Genomic DNA, 19,971 nt, shown 5'->3' with positions numbered 1-19,971 from the left:
TTTGTTGGAAGATTTTTCATCACAGTTTCAATTTCATTACTTGTGATTGGTCTGTTCATATTTTCTATTTCTTCCTGGTTTTGTCTTGGAAGTTTCTACCTTTGTAAGAATCTATCCATTTCTTCCAGGTTGTCCATTTTATTGGCATAGAGTTGCTTGCAGTAGTCTCTTATGATGCTTTATATTTCTGAGGTGTCTGTTGCAACTTCTCCTTTTTCATTTTAATATTATTGGTTTGAATCCTTTCCCTCTTTTTCTTGATGAGCTGGCTAAAGGTTTATCAGTTTTGTTTATCTTCTCAAAGAACCAGGTTTTAGTTGATCTTTGCTATTGTTTCCTTCATTTCTTCTTCATTTATTTCTGCTCTCATCTTTATGGTTTCTTTCCTTCTGCTAACTTTGGGTTCTTCTCTGGTTCCTTTAGGTGTAAGGTTAGATTGTTTGTTTGAGATTTTTCTTGTTTCTTGAGGTAGGATTGTATTGCTATGAATTTCTCTTTTAGAACTGCTTTTGCTGCATTAAATAGGTTTTGGATCATCGTGTTTTTGTTGCCGTTTGTCTCTAGGTATTTTTTTATTTCTTCTTTGATTTCTTCAGTGATCTCTTGGTTATTTAGTAAGGTATTGTTTAGCCTCCATGTGTTGTATTTTTTACTTTTTTTCCCCTGTAATTTATTTCTAATCTCATAGCATTGTGATCAGAAAAGATGCTTGGTGTGATTTCAATTTTCTTAAATTTACCGAGGCTTGATTTGTGATCCAAGATGTGATCTATCATTGAGAATGTTCTGTGGGCACTTGAGAAGAAAGTGTAATCTGCTGTTTTCAGATGGAATGTCCTATAAATATCAATTAAATATATCTGGTCTATTGTGTCATTTAAAGCTTTTGTTTCCTTATTAATTTTCTGTCTGGATGATATGTCCACTGGTGTAAGTGAGGTGTTAAAGTCCCCCACTATTATTGTGTTACTGTCGATTTCCTCTTTTATAGCTGTTAGCATTTGCCTTATGTATTGATATGCTCCTGTGTTGGGTGCATATATATTTAGAATTGTTATAACTTCTTGGATTGATCCCTTTATCATTTTGTAGTGTCCTTGTCTCTTGTAAGATTCTTTATTTTAAAGTCTATTTTATCTGAGTATTGCTATTTCAGCTTTCTTTTGATTTCCATTTGCATGGAATATCTTTTTCCATCCCCTCACTTTCTGTCTGTATGTGTCCCTAGATCTAAAGTGCATCTCTTATAGACAACGTATATATGCGTCTTGTTTTTGTATCCATTCAGTGAGCCTGTGTCTTTTGGTTGGAGCTTTTAATCCATTCACATTTAAGGTAAGTATTGATATGCATGTTCCTATTACCATTTTCTTAATTGTTTTGGGTTTGTCTTTGTAGGTCCTTTTCTTCTCTTATGTTTCCCACTTAGAGAAGTTCCTTTAGCATCTGTTGTAGAGCTGGTTTGGTGGTGCTGAATTCTCTCAGTTTTTGCTTGTCTATAAAGCTTTTGATGTCTCCGTCAAATCTGAATGAGATCCTTGCTAGGTAGAGTAATCTTGGTTGTAGGTTCTTACCTTTCATCACTTTAAATATATCATGCCACTCCCTTCTGGCTTGTAGAGTTTCTGCTGAGAATCAGCTGTTAACCTTATGGGAGTTCCCTTATATGTTATTTGTTGTTTTTCCCTTGTTGCTTTTTTTTTTTTTAACATCTTTATTGGGGTACAGTTGCTTTACAATGGTGTGTTAGTTTCTGCTTTATAACAAAGTGAATCAGTTATACATATACATGTGTTCCCATATATCTCCCCTTGTTGCTTTTAATAATTCTTCTTTGTCTTTAATTTTTGTCAATTTGATTACTGTGTGTCTTGACGTGTTTCTCCTTGGGTTTCTCCTGCCTGAGACTCTCTGCACTTCCTGGACTTGGGTAGCTATTTCCTTTCCCATATTAGGGAAGTTTTTGACTGTAATCTCTTTAAATATTTTCTCGGGTCCTTTCTGTCTCTTCTTCTGGGAGCCTGTAATGCATTTGAATGAATGTTGGTGCATTTAATTTTGTCCCAGAGGTCTCTTAGGCTGTCTTCATTTCTTTTAATTCTTTTTTCTTTATTCTGTTCTGTGGCAGTAAATTCCACTTTTCTGTCTTCCGGGTTGCTTATTTGTTCTTCTGCATCAGTTATTCTGCTATTCATTCCTTCCAGTGTATTTTTCATTCAGTTACTGTGTTGTGCATCTCTGTTTGTTTGTTCTTTAATTCTTCTAGGTCTTTGTTTTAAACCTTTCTTGCATCTTCTTGATCTTTGCCTGTGTTCTTTTTCCGAGGTCCTAGATCATCTTCACTATTATTATTCTGAATTCTTTTTCTGGAAGGTTGCCTATCTCCACTTCATTTAGTTGTTTTTCTGGGGTTTTATCTTGTTCCTTCATCTGGTACATAGTCTTCTGCGTGTACTTTTGTGTGTCTTTCTGTGAATGTGGTTTTCATTCCACAGGCTTCAGGATTGTAGTTCTTCTTGTTTCTTCTCTCTGCCCTTGATACACCATTTTCAGAGAGGATATTTAGACATCAATTTGAGTTGAAAAGCAGTTTGACAGGTTAAGGTTTTCATTTCTGAAAATATATCTTCTTTTTCAGGGCAGACTTTGGAAATTTGCCGCTCTGTATAATATAGTATTGTTTAATTGAACTACCAGGGACTAAAAGAAAAAACTTAAAATTTGCTCACATTAGATTATATGCTAATTTTTTTTTAAGAATAATGAACTTTTGGATATTTGAGAATGGATAACCAGTTCTATTTTCACCATATTTGAACAATGATATAAAACCAATGAGTTTCTATTTTATTCTGAGCAGACTTGCCCAAATCCCTTTTTTGAAATATTTTAAGAAATCATGTTAAGATTATAACTAATTTATTTTTATGCTACATGCTTATATATAAAACTTTTTAAGTATTAACATGCAACCAGAATGATTAATAGAATAACATAAAGAAAAGTTCTTTAACTGGAATTAGAGGGTTAGAACTGGTCTGAATAATGTTCATGTAGTTAAAACTGTTGTTGGTATACATATTTCTCAAGGGAACAGGAATAAATATAAACTTGTCTCAGGAATAAAAATAATTTCTTAATGTGTTTAAATTAGAAAAATTCTTTATCCATTAAAACTATTCATTGTTTTAGGAAGCAGTTTTGTTTTCATTGTTTTAATTTTGTCTTCATTGTCTGCATTGTTTATGCTGTGTGGTCTGGTGATTAAAGTGTACTAAGTGAGGTCCAGAGAGGGAACCAGAATCCTGCTTGACTAATTCTGTTGCTCTTAGTTGAAAATCCTTATGTACATATGAACTTTTAAGATCATCCATAACATGTTAATAAAATCTCATACTTTAGGTTTTTGAGAAGTTTACAAAGGAATCTACATCATTATTAGATGAACTTGCTTTGATTAACAATGGAAGTGATAAAGGAAATCAGCAAGAGAAAGAAAGGTAAGTGTCTAGTGTCCTACAATTACACCTTTGCAAAGCTATAATTAGTGTGTTAAAAGATAACCTCTGTTGTTAATGCAAGCCAAGAGAACTAAGGTAAGCAAGCCTCCATTCAATCAAACTTGGCCTATAAAAGTTGTATTAAATTTATTTTTTAATACTTGAGAATTTGCTTTACATATAAAATTTATTGATTTGAATCTAGGTTTCTTTACAGAAGACTTTTAATTTTGTTGAATAATAATATATTTACCTTTTCCTGACACTGTGTAAAATAATTATTTTGCAAGAACATGTTTTCAGAAGGAAACAATTTTCTGCCTTTTTAGAGTTTTACTTTGCTTGTAAAGAATATGGAAAAGGTTGCAGCTTGAAATAAAATCATTATAACCTTATTTACATATGTTAGAACTTAAATGCCTATCTTGTGGAACTCCTACATCCTTGTAAAATATGTGATATTCATGAGTTTAACTTCGGGAATTTAGTATTTTATGACACTGGATCTAATTATAACTACCTAGATTTATCATTTTACAGATTTCCATTGAACTTGTCAACCTCAACAGTTTTCAGACCAATTTCCTTTCTCCAGGTAAAAAGTACTGTAGGAAGCAAATTAATCCTCAGTAACAAAGTAGTCAGTAGGCAGTAATTTTTCATTAGGAAATTTGAAAGGATCAGCATTCGTCCTTGTCTATCTCTTTTGAATCTGACCTTGAAAATACAATGGAACCTTGATAGAATGCATCTTGTTATTCCATGAATCCAAATATAGTCACAGACCAGTTAACTGAGATAATAATATAGGAGGGATGTGAGAAGATCATAGTTTAACACCAAATCTTGATTTAAAATAAAGTAAAAATATGAAAACAAATGGTTTGAATATAAATCTAAAGTTACAACAAACATTTAGGAACATTACTATCTTATAGATAGATGCCATATAAAAATGTAAATAACAATTTTACATATATGTAAATGTGTGAGTGTGTGTATAGACATCACACACACATACTTAAATACTATGGAATTGAAAATATCACTCAAGTTACTTGACAAAAATTTGCCAAACCTCTTGCTTTCTGAGTAGTCCAGCAGAGTAAATCTGGTGTTTCTCAAAATCATGTTCTCCAGGAAAGACATCCTAAGAGGGTACTGGTAGAAAATGAGTTCATGGTCATAGAGTTTAATGCTGTTTACTATGTTTCCTTCTCTGGGAATGACTGTAAACGTTTACAGATTACATGTTCTGAGAAAGTGTTGCAGTAAAGAAACCTGTTTAATTGCTTTCTTAAAATTTCCCGTACTTACATGACAGTGGAACCCTATCTTCTCTACTCAGTAGTATCTCATTCAGTGTTTTGGGAAACACTGGGAAATGATGGTTTGTGTGACTACATGAAGTGTCAAGTGAAATCTTGTGTTTGCCAATCCCTCCCTAAGGAACTCAAGTGTTATTACTTAGTCTCTTTTAAACCCCACACAATGAAGTCCCTCTTGCAAATTTTCATCACCTTCTTTATGTCAGTCCTCAGGAAACATCTGGGCTATACAAGAGGTGAAGACCTAGATCAGTTGACAAAAGTGAAATGTATAGAGCAAGACCTGTCAGTTACAGTAGCAAGGCCCTAGGCTTTGATTTGCCAGGTACTCTATCTTTCCTTCATCTTCTCCACTTTCCATATATGTTTAAGAAAATAAAGCCCATAGTCCAGCTGCAAATGAAACATAATTAGTACATAAAGAGTGTACATCTGCTAGGGTACACATACATACGAATATCAAGATTGCTATAGATAGGTAAACTTTGGATTGGAGGATGGCTGCACATGATTTTAATGTTAACGTTTCTGGATTATTATATAGTGACAAATTTCAGTTTGAAGCAGATATCCAGTGGAAAAATAATAAAATGGATTCCTTTGATATACTTGAAATAATACTGTAGTTAATAATGATAAATTATATTTTTCCAAGTAGTATATTTTGTTTTTTATCACATAGATATTTCTTTGGCTACTAGTGTTTAATTATCTGTAATGGGTTTCCTGATGCTTAAGAGAAATTAGCCTGGTAGGACAGTATGCTTCATATTTTCATATTTGTAGGCCCCTGTTTTGGTAAGTATATGTAAAGGATTTTTTTAAGTTATATAAATAGAAATACATATAGTTAAAAAAAAATACTCTTTTGGTGCTTGCCAGGTCTGTGGATTTAAACTTTCTTCCATCAGTTGATCCTGAAACTGTTCTTCAGACAGGTAAGATGAAAAAAACATATCAGTGATAATCATAATCCATTAAACCAACCACGCATTAATTGGCTCATGAAATAAACATTGATTTGAGTATGTATTATGTCGTAGAAACTGAAGGAGAAGTGTTTCAAACTGCTCTTTGGTTTAGCCTAAGAGTGTGTTAATAGACTCTACAATATTAAAAATTATTAATAATGATCAATTATCTTGAAATATTTGAATTTGAATTTATTTCTTTATGACATGAAGATAAAAATTTCTATTTGATGGGTTTGCTATGAGGATTATTGAATATGCATTGTGTTTCTAGCATTGTACTTTTATGTATTTTCATATTTCATTCTTCTAAGTACTCCTTGAGATAATTAGTATTATTTTCTCTACTTGAGGAAGCCAAGGCTTAGAGATATTACAAAGCTTGTTCAAGATCAAATAACTATTAAGTTCTACCACCATAGCACTAAAAAAAGGTCTAAATCCAAAGCCACTAGTTGTACTGTTTTACAATCATCTGTGTAAAAACACTTAGCACCTTGCAATGGCCTTGCACGTAGTGTGTGTTCAGTGCTGCATGGTTTGTATATTCCAGCCCCAATAGCTTTAGTAGTAGTTTCACAGATTCTAGAGAACACATTGGAATTCTTTTAAATGAAAATACCTTAATTTTATTTCTAATATATTTTTCTAATAGGGCATAGTTCTAATCCTACTGCATAGCAGGTACTATTCTAAGCACTTTATGTATGCTAACTCATTTATGCTTCACTACAACCCACTGAAGTAGGTACTGTTGTCACCCCAATGTTAAGATGGGGAAACTGAGGCATTAAAAGGTTTAGTAACTTGGGCAGATTACACAACTAGTAATGCTAGATTTGGGACTTTAACCAAGGCAGTTTGGTTTCGAAGTATGGTCTTTGAAATCATTATGTGGTTCTGCTTCTCTAATGTAAATGTATCCACAAGGAGCACATTAAAGGTAACAGTCATCAAAGAAGAAAAAATATATATATTCTGATCTTAATGACTTTTATGGAAATATATATATAAAGAATATGAATGTGTGTGTGTATATATATAGAAAGACTTTCCATAAGTCTTCAAAACAGGTGTCCTTCCAATTATAAAGTATAATAAAGAGTAAAGAAATAAATTCTGAATATCTTCGTTGTATCGATTCAGTTTTCCCGAGTTTTCAGTACGATTTAGATCTTACTTCCTGAAAGAACAAAGAAATAATTGTAATCTGTGAATTACTGCATGTTTAGAAGGTACAAGAGACTGTCAGTAAAAATATTGCTTTAGATTCAAAACTTAGTTCCATGTTTATATTTGTTTTAAAAGCTGCTTAAGCCATTGAATTCAGAAACTTGTTACATTTGTATTTTAGAATTATCTGTGTATGTCACTGAGTCCTTTTTAATATGCTACTGACTCTTAAAGTAGAAAGAGTATAAAATGGGGACGTTTAAAACAATCTTGGATATCCTTCAGAAATTGGAAATACCTCCAAATCATAATAAAAACTGTTTCTATTATTTAAAGCCATTTACGTTTCGGACATTTTCTTGAATAGAGATGAAGAGAAGAGAATTTAAATGTCTGCATATTTTGGGTTCCTTAATGATAATTGGAATAGTATTATCCTAGAAAAACAATTTGCAATTTATTCACTTAAAAAAAAATTTTTTTTTTCTTTTTTGATGGAAAGGATAGTTTTCTTTGTTTTGGATGCCGGCAACTGAGGTGTAGGGCAGACTCCTGTCCAAAGGCCAACTCCCTCCTCCCCGACTGACGATCAGTGGGCAGGAGCTATTACAGACGGAGGGAGGGGGCTACATGCAGAAACAGCACAGTCAGCTCTGACAGTCATCTTGAAATTGGCCATCAGTGGTCTGACCAGCATCATCTTGTAAAATTGTTAATGTTATACTTAACAACTTTAGATGTTACACATTCTATAATTTTAACTTCTTGTGCATGAGTGATTTTCTCCATGAGTTTGCTGTAATCAAATAACATTGAGTGCAGTTCTTACATTAGTGTGGCCCCTCACGATTCACAGTTAATATGTTGTAGAAATTTATATAAATAAAGATTACTCAAATGTTATTTTGTACCAGTAGTAAAGACTTTCTCCCTTTAATCATACATTTGTTACACACCAACATTTCTTTTAGGTGCTGTGATTAAGGTTATGGATTAATAGTGAACTCCTACAACATAATGCTTAGTATTGATTAGTACTATCAGACAAAACATACTTAGTACCATCAGACAGAAATCCCAGATTATAATTGTACTCTACAGAGTAATGGTTGGCACAATGTCCTGAGGAGTGAATCCACCAATAACAAGAATGTGATAGATAGAAAGATAGTTAGGTCTAGAAAATATATATGCCATATATACTATATACTTACTATATAGTATGGCATATATAGTATATATGACACAGATCTTCCTCAACTTACAATGTGATTACATCCTGATAAACCCATCATAAGTTGAAAATATGTTGAAATGCATTTAATACACCTAAAGTACCGAACATCATAGCCTAGCCTAGCCTACCTTAAACGTGCTCAGAACACTTAGAGTAGACTACAGTTGGGCAAAATCATCTAAAACAAAGCCTATTTTATAATACAGTGTTTAATATCTCATGTAATTTATTGAATAATGTACTGAAAGTGAAAAACAGAACAGTTGTATGAGTACAGAATGGTTGTCAGTATATCAGTGTTTACCCTCATGATCATGTGGCTGACTAGGAGTTGCAGTTCACTGCTGCTGCCCAACATCGCAAGAGTATCGTACTGCATATTGCTAGCCCAGAAAAAGAAAAAATTCAAAATCTGAAGTACGGTTCAACTGAATGCACCATCATAAAGTCGAAAAATTGTAAATCAAACCATCGTTAAATCGGGGACTGTCTGTATATGATAGAGCTATGATATACGACATAGTATATATCCGTATGTATATGTATGCATGCAGTTTTCCTATTTACTTCTATATAAATTGAGAAATTGCATTTTAGTACTTAAGACCTGGTAGGTAAATATATAGGCAGATACGTTCTAAAAATAAGGGATTAGAATTGAGAAGATTGAGAAGTAAGATTTATATTTCTTTATGGATATTAATTATAAGTATCTTTCCTTCTTAAAGGACATGAATTGTTATCCGAATTACAGCAGCGTCGATTTAATGGCTCAGATGGAGGGGTCTCGTGGTCTCCTATGGATGATGAACTGCTAGCACAGCCACAGGTTATGAAATTATTAGATTCACTGCGAGAGCAATATACCCGCTACCAGGAAGTTTGTAGGCAACGTAGTAAGCGTACACAGTTAGAAGAGATTCAGCAGAAGGTGATGCAGGTAGGTGTCTGATTCCAACATATTAAACTCTTTTTAAAATCTAAATTTTTTTATGTGTGTGTGTAATTTCTACTCTGTACCTGATTTTATACTATGCCTTATTTACATTATATAGAGAACTTTAGAAATGTCAAACCAGACTCTCAAACTATTTTTACAATTGGTATTTGCGTTTAAATTATATTATTTCTACAGTGATGACATTGAGCATTCAGCTCACTCTATCAGAATTTCAAAAATAACTAGCTGTTGGAAACATCACCTGTGGTCTCTGTATTCTTGTTATAAATAACATTTTATTGTTGACCTTAGATTTATTTTAAATTTCTAATAACTTTGTTGTTGTTAATTTGGGCATTATGAAGAGATTTTCTGTCCTAGCAAAATGTTAATGTGTAATATAAGTGATTATAATATTAAGTTTCCTTATTTATGATACTGATAGAAAACTTCAAGTAGATTTAATTCTCATGAATTTTTAGTTCCTTTTAAAATTGATTTTTATAAGTAGGCTAAAAATGCTAAAAATCGATACTAAGGAAGACATTTCTGTATTTAGACTACATTCTGGATTTTGATCTATTGAATTATTAAGAAGTAAATCTTAAATATTTCACTTTAAAAATCCAGATTAGAAGTGTCCCAAAGTTTTTAATCTAGATTCATTTATTAGATAAGTATTTGTTAAGTACTTATTATATAGAAGGCATTGTGCTTTTTCTACAGGATATAAAGGTAAACTTGGGTTTTGCTACATTAAACTTAAGAGGGGAGAGAAAGTGTTAGGTGTAACAAGGGAATGACTGAAGTGCTGTGGGCATTCAATGGAGGGATTATTCCCCTGGTTGCAGGTGATCTCGGAAGACTTAGTGGAAAGAGGTAGTGCTTGAGCTTGTCCCCAAGAATGTGTAAGATTTCACCAGGCACCTCCTTTAGGTTTTAAAGGAGAACTGGCATTCTGTGGAGGAGAAAGAATAGCTTGAATAAACAATAACATGAAATCCCAAGTTCTACTGAAGAAAAAGGCAGCAGTAGGCACCAGGGAAAGTGTTTGGCCTTTGAGTCATGGAACATAGTGAGCATGCTCTGAATCCCAGTTCTTCCACTTATTTGCTGTGTGATCATGGTCACATTATTCACCCACCTGAGCCTCAGTTTGACTTCTTTCTTTCTTTATTCCCCTTCTTCTCTTTCTCTCTCTTCCTTCCTTCCTTTCATTACATAAAACAGGGGTAACAGGAGCTCTTTTGAAAGGTTTGTTGAAAGAACCCAGCACTCAGCTAATGGAAGCTATTATATTTGTTCCCATTGAACTAGATTGTAGCCTAGAATTCTAATTCAGCTGTTGGAAAACTTGTTCTATAAAGGGACACATAATAAATGTTTAGGCTTCTTGGACCATACAGTTTTTCTTGAACCTGTGGCTATTTAACTGGCATTGTAATGCATAGTCATTATGTAAACAAATGTGTTTGGCTGTTTCAGTAAAACTTTATTTATAAAAACAAGTGGTAGGCTAGAATTGGCCTGCAAACTGTAGTTTGCTGACCCCTGACTAGAGCATCAGGGTGTCATGGGGAAAAAGGCTTGAAAGGAGGGAAGGAGTTGGATCATGGAAGATCTTGAATTCCAGGCAACAGGATTTAGGCTTTATCTCATGATAACTACATAGAAACTGAAGATTTCTGAGCATATGTTAATTATATATAATTTTTTCTACATAATATATTCATAAATTAAAGATAGCTTGTATTAAACTCAGGTAAACTTTAAATAGCTTGAGAGTATCTTTGAAAACCATAAAGATGGAATAGCATAGTGGTATACAAGTACCCCAGTAACCTGGGTCCACTCTCTTCTGCCACTTTCAAGTTTGTTCTTGGGAAGGAAGTGTACTCCTCAATGTCCTAGCTTCCTCCTCAGTAAAGTGAGGGAAACAATAACAATAATAATAATAATAATACCTACTTAATAGGGCTGTTACAAAGATTAAGAAGATAATTTAAATAAAATGTTTAGCTTGGCACATATGAGTTTTTACTAGTATCATTTATTATTTGCTCACTCGTTAAAGAAATGAGTATCTACAATAGTGTGACATTGTGCTCGGTGGAATGTAATGGTGAGTAAAAACAGACAGGGTGTCCCGCCTTTTGGTGCATGGCTACGTAACTACACAAATAGTTGTGAAATTGCAACCACTCAAGTCCCAAGGAGAGTGAAGGGAGGAACCGTGAGAAAGAAGATGATATCAGAGGTGAAGCATTTTTCTGGCTTGCAAGACTTAATGGATGATGGTGTTGTCTAATTAGGGAAATTGGGCAGGTTTGGGTTTACGTGCAGATGGAAGAGGTGTGGAAAATCAAGTTTGGTTTTAGACATGGTGAATTTCAGGAGACTTTGAGACATCTAAGAGAAGATATATAAAGGTAGTCCCAAACAGGTCCAGAAATGAGAAGTCTGGGCTGGTGGCATACTTGTTTGTCATCTGCGTATGAATGGTAATTAAAGCATTGATGTGGATGAGAATTTCCCAAGGAAAGAGCTGAGAGTAGATGAGAAGAGGGCTTTGTAACTGAGCTTTGAGAAGCTCCAGCATTTAATGACAAGATAGAGGAGCATACTCCTGAAGAGAAGGCAGTGGAGGATTGGCCAGAGATGAAGAAGGAAAGTGTGAACAGCTCTGTGTCATGGCAGTCAAAAGAAGAAAGCATGTCAGGGGAGGAGTTGGGAACCCTGTCGAATGCTGCTGGAAGATTGAAAAAGAGGAAGACTTAACATGTTCACTAAGAATCCACAAGGTCAAGGTCGTTGGTGATCCCAGGGTATGGAGTAGCAGGGCCAGTAGCACATTGGACTGAATTCAGGAATGAAAGTGAGGTGTGGTGAAGGAGACGTGGAGTGTAGGGAACTCGCTGAGAATTTTGTCTCTGAAGGAAAGATGAGAAACAGAGCATTGTGTAGAAGTGAGGGTGTATTAATTTGCTAGGTCTGCTGTAACAAAGTACTACAGACTAGGGGACTTAACAATAGAAATGTATTTCCTCATTTTTCTGGAGGCTAAAAGCCCAAGATCAAGGAGTTAGCAGGGTTGATTCCACCTGAGGGCAGTGAGGGAAGGATCTGTTCCAGGCCTCTCTCCTTGGCTTACTGATGTGTTCTCCCTATGTCTTCATATCGTCTTCCCGCTATACCTGTCTGTGTCCAAATTTCCTCTTCTTTTAAGAACACCAGTCATATAAGATTAGGGCTCACTTTAATAACCTCATTTTAATTTAAGTGCCTCTTTAAAGACCCTGTCTTCAAATAAATATGGTTACATCCTAAAGCACTGGGAGTTAGGACTTCAGCATGTGGGGAGTGTGGGGACCCAATTCAGCCCACAGCTGGGGTCAAGTGTAGTTAATTTTTGTTAGTTTGTGTTTGTAATATGGAAAACTAAGAGGCTTAAATTCTAGGGGGAAAGTATATGTTTGGAAGGAGGAGTTGAACATGGAGGAGAGAATAATTAATACTATCAAGTTCGTGACAAGGTGGAAGTGAATGGACTCCAAAGCAGAGCTGAAGGGATTAGCTTTAGAATGGAGGAGGGAGAACCCTTCCTTTGTAACAGGAGGGAGATGGTAGGATGATCCAGAGTTGCCTTCATATATATAAGTCAGGCATCGAGAAGATGAAGTAGTTATTGAGTGATTAGGTTTTTTTGATTGTTTTTTGTTTGTTTGTTTTTAAGTAAGACACAAAGGGAATCTCTTTGGTGGTGGAGGTTTGGAGGCAAGGCGGGGATGGGGAGGGCAGTGGTTAAAGAGGGTTAGAGGTTTAAATGGAGTGGAAATGATTCAAAATTTTCATTTTGGGGATTGGAAGAGTGAAATTACCATGGAAGTATAGATGTATTTTTTAGATAGTGCTGATCTTGAACTTACGGTGGAAACTTTCTGGCCTGTTATGTGACCCTGTCAATTCATGGCTGGCTGTTGATGTGCAGGCCCCAGAGAACGTGGGTGATGGGATTCCCCCAGCATTTGTGCTTTGCTATGTGACGTCAGGGGCAAAGGAGTTAATGTATTGACATGCATTTTTGAAATGACGGACCAGCTCAACTGGGTAAAGAATAAAGAAACTAGAGAAAGGAGATGATGATGGTACTTGTAATGATGGTGGTGATGGTCATGAGATTATTGTTAAAAACAAATAAACCTCATTGCAATTCAATTTTCTTTATAAGCGGTACATGTGAATTGGTTAGAGCATTAATATTCATCAGGTGATGGTTTCTACACTTTTTTTCACAGGTCACATTTTAGGGAAAGATCTATTTCTCTTGCCAAAATGATTACTTAAGTTTAGCTATTTAGAAACATATATTGATCATGTCCACACACACAGAATATAAACTACCATCTTCAGTCTTGCAAATTTGGGGGAAAATGAAATTTTTTGATGTTTATATAAAGATAATCATAAAGTTGACGACCTTTGCTTGTGTAAAATTAATGAAAGTTGAAATTTTCCACATCTCTTTTTTTACTGATTTATCACTGAAAACAGAACATAATGAAAAAGAAACCAATAGCTCTAATAGATAAACTATATGGTAATAACCATTGTAGTTGTCAGCCATTTATTCCCCACAGTTCAAATTGGTAGCATTAGACTTCATGTGGAATGCAGAAGTTCTCCATGTTGCTGCTGCTACATTTAAAAATCAGATTTCACATACTTCTGGATAGGAGATGATGCCACTTCACTGAAATAAGCTATTGTTATTCTCATTATTTATTGTGGCAGTAATTTCTGCCAGCATTGCAAATGTTATTTCTAGAATCATCCATGTGATTTTCTTCCTTTGTAGAAAGGAACCATAGATGCAAAATAGGATAACTCTGAGTTGCTAAAGTATACAGCTGGAGGCTGTGATCCCAGTTCACCATATTCTTTCTTCTGGTCAGATGCTTGACGTCTGCTTGATATGCCCTTCTACCTGGTTTGACCTAGCATGCTTCTAGATATTCTCTCATGCAGTCTTTAGAAATTAGTCTGGCCAGGAAAAAATGATGGATAGTCACATGCATTTTTGGCCTCTGCAAATATTTGTCATGGTGGATTCTAAGAGCACATCTCCAAGGTTATACTTTGCATATAAATGTAACCGTTTGAGAGGTCACATTGATATGGATTGTGCATGAAACTGTTTTTGCAGTAAGTTAATATTCAGATTGACTGATGAGCAAGATGTCCTGATTGAAATTAAGTTTTATAACCCAATTTGGCAAACCACCATCACTAATGCATTTAAATAGATTTATTTACTGGGGCATCAACCTCAATTTGCATCATTTTTATTAGGAATAGTCATACATTTATGGTGTTTACGTTACTGATGTTGCATTCCAAGGGAAATTACTTTCAGCATACGTTAAAATTATATGTACACTTGACTGTGTAACTGTTTTTGTGTGTGTGTGTGCCAAGGAGATGTCTTTGCTTTATTTAAAATTTATTTTTAAATTTATAACTCTTTGAAAGTTCCCTGCTAATGAATTGTTTTTCCCCAGTTATCATGATTTATATTAACCTGCTTCTTTTGTTTCTATCGTTTTAAAAGTTTTCTAGAGTTTCAAAGTTTAAATTTTAAATAATGTTGCCTTACGTTTTTAAAAATAATATATAACACATTAATTAGTTAAAATTTCTGAGTTGTTTTCATTCCACCCTTATTTTTAGAATTTAGACATTTTTAGTGAAATAATGTATTATATTAATTGCTTAAATGCCATTGTATATCTGTTTCTATATTCATATTCTTAATACATAGTAATTAGTGAGAAGCAATTGAGTCCCCCAAAGGGAATGGAAACTTGTTTCAAAATGTTTACATGAGATTTCTTAAAACTTACTCTTTTTATTTCCAATTTTTAAAAGCATAGACTAAAACACTTAGTTCGGGAATTAAAAAGCCTATGGGTTTTACTGTAAAATGCAGATATGAGACATAGTTTATAAAGAGTGAATAAATAGAAGGAGCTAGGCTTTCTTCTTCAGAAAAAGTGGGGAAAGCAAAGAGGCTAACAACTATTGGTATCATCTACTGTGCATAAGTGTCTTACGTATAATGACTGTATAATCCTGACAATAGCCCTATACAGTAGGTAGCATTAACACCATTTCAAAGGTGATGGACCAAAGTCTTTCAACTCCTAGGAGCAGAGCCAGAATTTCAGAGTCACGCCTAGTGCTTCCTAAAGACAGAACTGCTCATCTGTCTCTTTTGTGAAAGAGTGATACTTTCCACAGGCCAGCAGAGACAAACAGGATCCTAGTACCCTGCCCCTCCAACTATAGCTCATACCAAAGAGTAAAGCAGAAAAAGTGGAGATGTTGAGGAACAAAGCATTGTATTCTAAAGAGTACCTGGCAGTAGAGGTTTGCAGATGAATTTAGGACTCTGAAAACAGAATTTAGCAAAGAAAATCGTAGCAGTTAGGCTATTCCAGTGAGCCAAAAATAATACTTGGACTTTTTTGTTTTTGAGTTTTTGCTCTTTAGTATTAAAACCTTGTAAAGAGAAGGTGGAAGCTAAGAATATATTAATATTTAAGATACTAGGACATAGATGGGCACACACATAAAGAGAGAAATCCCAAAAGATCATATACTGTTAGTAAGCAAACATTCGCAGTTTATTCGTTCTCACTAATATTTAGAAATACACCTGAAGAGATTTCAGTTTTAAACTTGGTGGAAGTATTTTATAAGTAATAGTCAGCCATGTAGGGGGCAAAACTAAAAGCAGAAAGCCTGGTTTGGAGGCTACCACAAGGATCTAGGTAAGGCCTGAAGTAGGCTTAGAACAGGTTTATTTTGAAAGTCAAAACAGCAGGATTCCAGGGGTATCAGATATGCAGGATGTAAAAGGAAAAAAGAGTCAAGAATGACCCTAAGGGTTTTTGGTTTGAGAATATTGCTCTAAATTATAACTCTAAAATACATAATTTATAATAATGCTCTTTAAAGTATTCTCATTATGTAGGCAGTTTCAAAATTAAAAAGAAATAGCGAGAATAATCACAGGAATGTCATCTTTATTTGAATTTGTTTGACAACTAGAAATCAATAGTGTAAGTTCAAACAGATCAAAAGTATCCAACCCCTTGGAAATGAAAAATAACTCATTTTAAAAAATGGATCAACAGAAAAATAAACAGTTCAGTAGAAAACTTAAAACCAAAATAATCAAAATCTATAGCATGAGATGAGTCTTGAAAGATGAAAAAGAGGTCACGAAGAGAAGGGGCTGAAAAGATTTCAGGTAGGAGGATGACCCATGTCAAAGCAAGACTAGTGAGAGAACATGGCGCCCTTGGGGAGCACTAAAAGTTCAACGCGGGCTCGGTTAAAGAAGGAACTGGTGAAGGATAGGCAGGGCCCCATCATCCATGGCATAGTATGGCCATGCCAGATAGCCACATTTCATCCCGAATGTAATGCAGAACCAGTATAGGATTTCTCACTGGGAGAAATATTTAAACAAAGATGAGTATTGGGTCCTCATGAAAAGATTTTTATTTAGTATGTAGTTCTGTTTTTCCCCTCTGGTTATTAAGAAAACAAGAAATCTTGGTGTTTTTTACCAATCTATGTAAGAAGATATAAAATCCAAAAGTAGATGACGTCTATGTTGTTTTCCAGGAAACTTTCCCCTAATTTTACTCAAAGTTAGTATCATTCACATAGGAACTTACCAACATTCTTATGATCTAACCAACTTTTTCCTTAGGTACTGTTTCTAACCCACTTTTGTAATAAATATAGATGATTTCAAATTAAATGTAATCATTGCTGCATTATTTTGGTTGACTACCCATCTCATCTCTTACATTAAGCTTGAAGTAGACTAAGGGCAAGAACCCCATTTCCAGAGGTTTTTTTGGAAATGACAAAATATATTTGTCGTTAGAGATACTGTTTCTCCCAGAGCCCCCACATGGGTGTTTCTTAATAAATTGCACTGAGAATCTCAGAAAATAAAAATAAAATAAATTAAAAGCAGTAGTCAGTTTATATACCTTGCAAAGGTTATTCTCAGTTAAAACTTTCATGACTTGGATGTTTCAAATAGAGACAAGTGTTTTAGAGAGTGATTTTATAATGTATACTATTAGCAATTAACATTGTATCATCATTGGACCCAAGATCTCTATTGAAAATGTTTTCTAGGAAAGCAATAGAGAATTAGAGAATTCTGTTGCGTAACTGCTATATATATATGTTCATCTTAAAATTACTTAGATGCTCAACAGTAGAGAATTGGAGTTGTGAAAGCAGGAATAATAGTTACTTGAGGTAGGACGTTGCTTACTTAGCTCTTAGGTGGGTTGGTTGGTTGTTTGGACAGATGAGAGGGAGCGAAGGAAAGAGGCAGGCAAGGAGGCTGGCCTTCTTAAAAAAGGGGTTTCGAGCCATTAAAATGATAATAACTGTAGCCACAAGGAAGTGAAAAACACAGGATAGAAATTACTTGTACTCTGACAATCGGCTGCAGCACTTAAATCTGGAGTAACATATGAAAATGCAGTGCATGTGAAAAATTAATGGAAGGAAACACACATGATTTTCCCCTATGATGTGGTACTTTTATATGATTATTTAAATTACATAAACTCTTAGATTTTAAATATATTTTGCCCTGGTAATAACTATGGAATGCACTGTGGGTCTGTGATAAGGTAAGCCTGTCTATCCACTGAGTCTCTAATGTTACGCTGCACAGACATCCTCATTCACTTCTTGGGACCTATCCCAAGTTTAGCTGTTGTTGACTTCCTGATTGTAATTTAGCTTGATAAATAATAATTCAGCTTGGTAAAGCTGGGCAGTATTTTTTTCTGTTAGAATTACTTCACTGTGTCTGTGTAGTTTTAGAGTATATATGTTTGTGGGTAGAGAAAACAAAACCCTTTCTTCTGCATGAGAATTTGATCTTTGCTTAACTATCTAGGTCTGTTCCCTTGAAAACCTGATAAAAATGTCAACTGTGTTACTAGGCGACATTGCTTGTAGTAAAAATTATTCTGGCTCTGGACTGGGAGAACTCTTAATACTTGATGGAAGGGATAACTTTGGGCATCTTGGAGCTCAGTGACTTTTATAATGGGCATGATGCCTGTGTGGTGTGAGGTTTTGATGCCAGAGTGTCTCCCATATCTGTCCCATATGGATCTCATCTCCTGAACTGTTGGACTGCTTCAGGGACCCAGCAGAAGAGAAACACCCAGTCCTGCTACCCTGGCAGACTGTAGTCCCTTCCCTTCAACCTTCTGAGTAGACTTGGTGCCAGGGGGACTTCAGATGGTCTCGTGGGTCTGAAAGTTTGGCTTATCCTAAGAAGACCCCCTAGAGGGTACTGCAGTAGTATAATTCTACAGTTTTTAATTTTCTTTTCCAAGTGAGAAAAATAGTATTTTAACTTTATATCAGTTAATTGATTCTGTTTTATGAGTGCTTTGGAAGGAACTTTAGAGTATGAGTCAGGACACATGGCTTTTAGTCCTAGTTTTTTAATAATGAATTATGTTACCTTGAACAAGTCACTTAATCTCTCTGAAACTCAGTTTTCTTAAGTATTAGATAAGAAATTTGACCAATGTCATTTCTGGTGTCCCTTCCAATTCTAAATCTTATAGTTCTCTAATTTTCTTATCATCATAAGTTAATTTTTAAGCCTCTCTTATGGGAGCATGTCATATTTCTTTTAGCCTGGCAGGTGATCAGATAGCTGAAAGCCTAAGGTGCTGTAGTGTACATTTTATCAAATTTAGGTTTTGGAAAAGTCACATTATAGCTGTATAGTTCCAGAAGAAACGTTTACTGCCTATACAATAGAATTTAAATAATTTAAATTAAAAATACTTGAGGAACTTCGGGAAGGGAAAACCAATTAGAATGAAAGTTTGAAAAGTTTTTGATTATTTTAAAATTTTCATCTCAACTTCCATTCATAGGTTGTGAACTGGCTTGAAGGGCCTGGATCAGAACAGCTGAGAGCCCAGTGGGGGATTGGAGACTCCATTCGGGCTTCCCAAGCTCTACAGCAGAAGCACGAAGAGATCGAGAGCCAGCACAGTGTGAGAGGCTTTTTCCTCTGCAAGTTACAGAGCTATTATTAATGTGCATAATTAATAGCGTGTGGTACTAAGTGATAAGTTGCTGTACACCTTGGTTTAGGGGCATAAAGTACGGTATGTTTAATGGCTATCAAGTACATTTTGACCACTTAGTACATATTCATTAGAAGTTTGGTTTTGGTTTTGTCTCCAGTATAGCTTAATTATATATTTTTATAGAAACACAATTCATGTGAAATTTTTAAAACTACTGTAACAGAAGAAAGAGTGATAGTACAAAAATACAGCCTTTATCTAGTCTTGAATTTAAAAAGTATAACCTCAGGAACAGGAATTATAAGTTAAATACAAAGTATTCAGGGTTTTTTTCAGCATAAAAGGAAAAACGATTATGTTGGAACCTGTGAAATGCATAAAATATATAGATTTTTCAATTATGGAATTTCATATTTAAGTTTCTTACAAGTACTAACTAGGAAAATTGCAAAGATAATATATATACAGTTGGCCCCTCCGTATCCACAGGTTCCACGCACATCCAAGGATTCAACCAACCAGAGATTGAAAATATTCAGAAAAAAATATTCCATGAAGTTCTAAAAGGCAAAACTTGAATTGTGCTGTTTTATCCAATAGGTGGCACTGCATTGTCACCTTGAGAATAGGTTGTTTGCTGGAGGACGCGTGTATCAGCT

General features: G+C 34.7%; 1 protein-coding gene across 1 annotated transcript in view; it reads left to right on the top strand.

The window, feature by feature from the left end:
- Positions 1–19,971, top strand: part of SESTD1 (SEC14 and spectrin domain containing 1) — an 87,175-nt gene that overhangs the window by 45,284 nt on the left and 21,920 nt on the right. Inside the window, exons 6-9 of the mRNA XM_065880430.1 lie at positions 3,403–3,500; positions 5,711–5,766; positions 8,938–9,149; positions 19,154–19,276. Of these exons, the coding sequence (XP_065736502.1) occupies positions 3,403–3,500; positions 5,711–5,766; positions 8,938–9,149; positions 19,154–19,276 (489 nt within the window). The remainder of the gene's footprint in view (positions 1–3,402; positions 3,501–5,710; positions 5,767–8,937; positions 9,150–19,153; positions 19,277–19,971) is intronic.

The sequence above is a fragment of the Phocoena phocoena genome, chromosome 7 (genome assembly GCF_963924675.1).
Source record: "Phocoena phocoena chromosome 7, mPhoPho1.1, whole genome shotgun sequence".
Classification (NCBI taxonomy): domain Eukaryota; kingdom Metazoa; phylum Chordata; class Mammalia; order Artiodactyla; family Phocoenidae; genus Phocoena; species Phocoena phocoena.
This window is presented reverse-complemented; position numbering and strand designations above follow the sequence as displayed.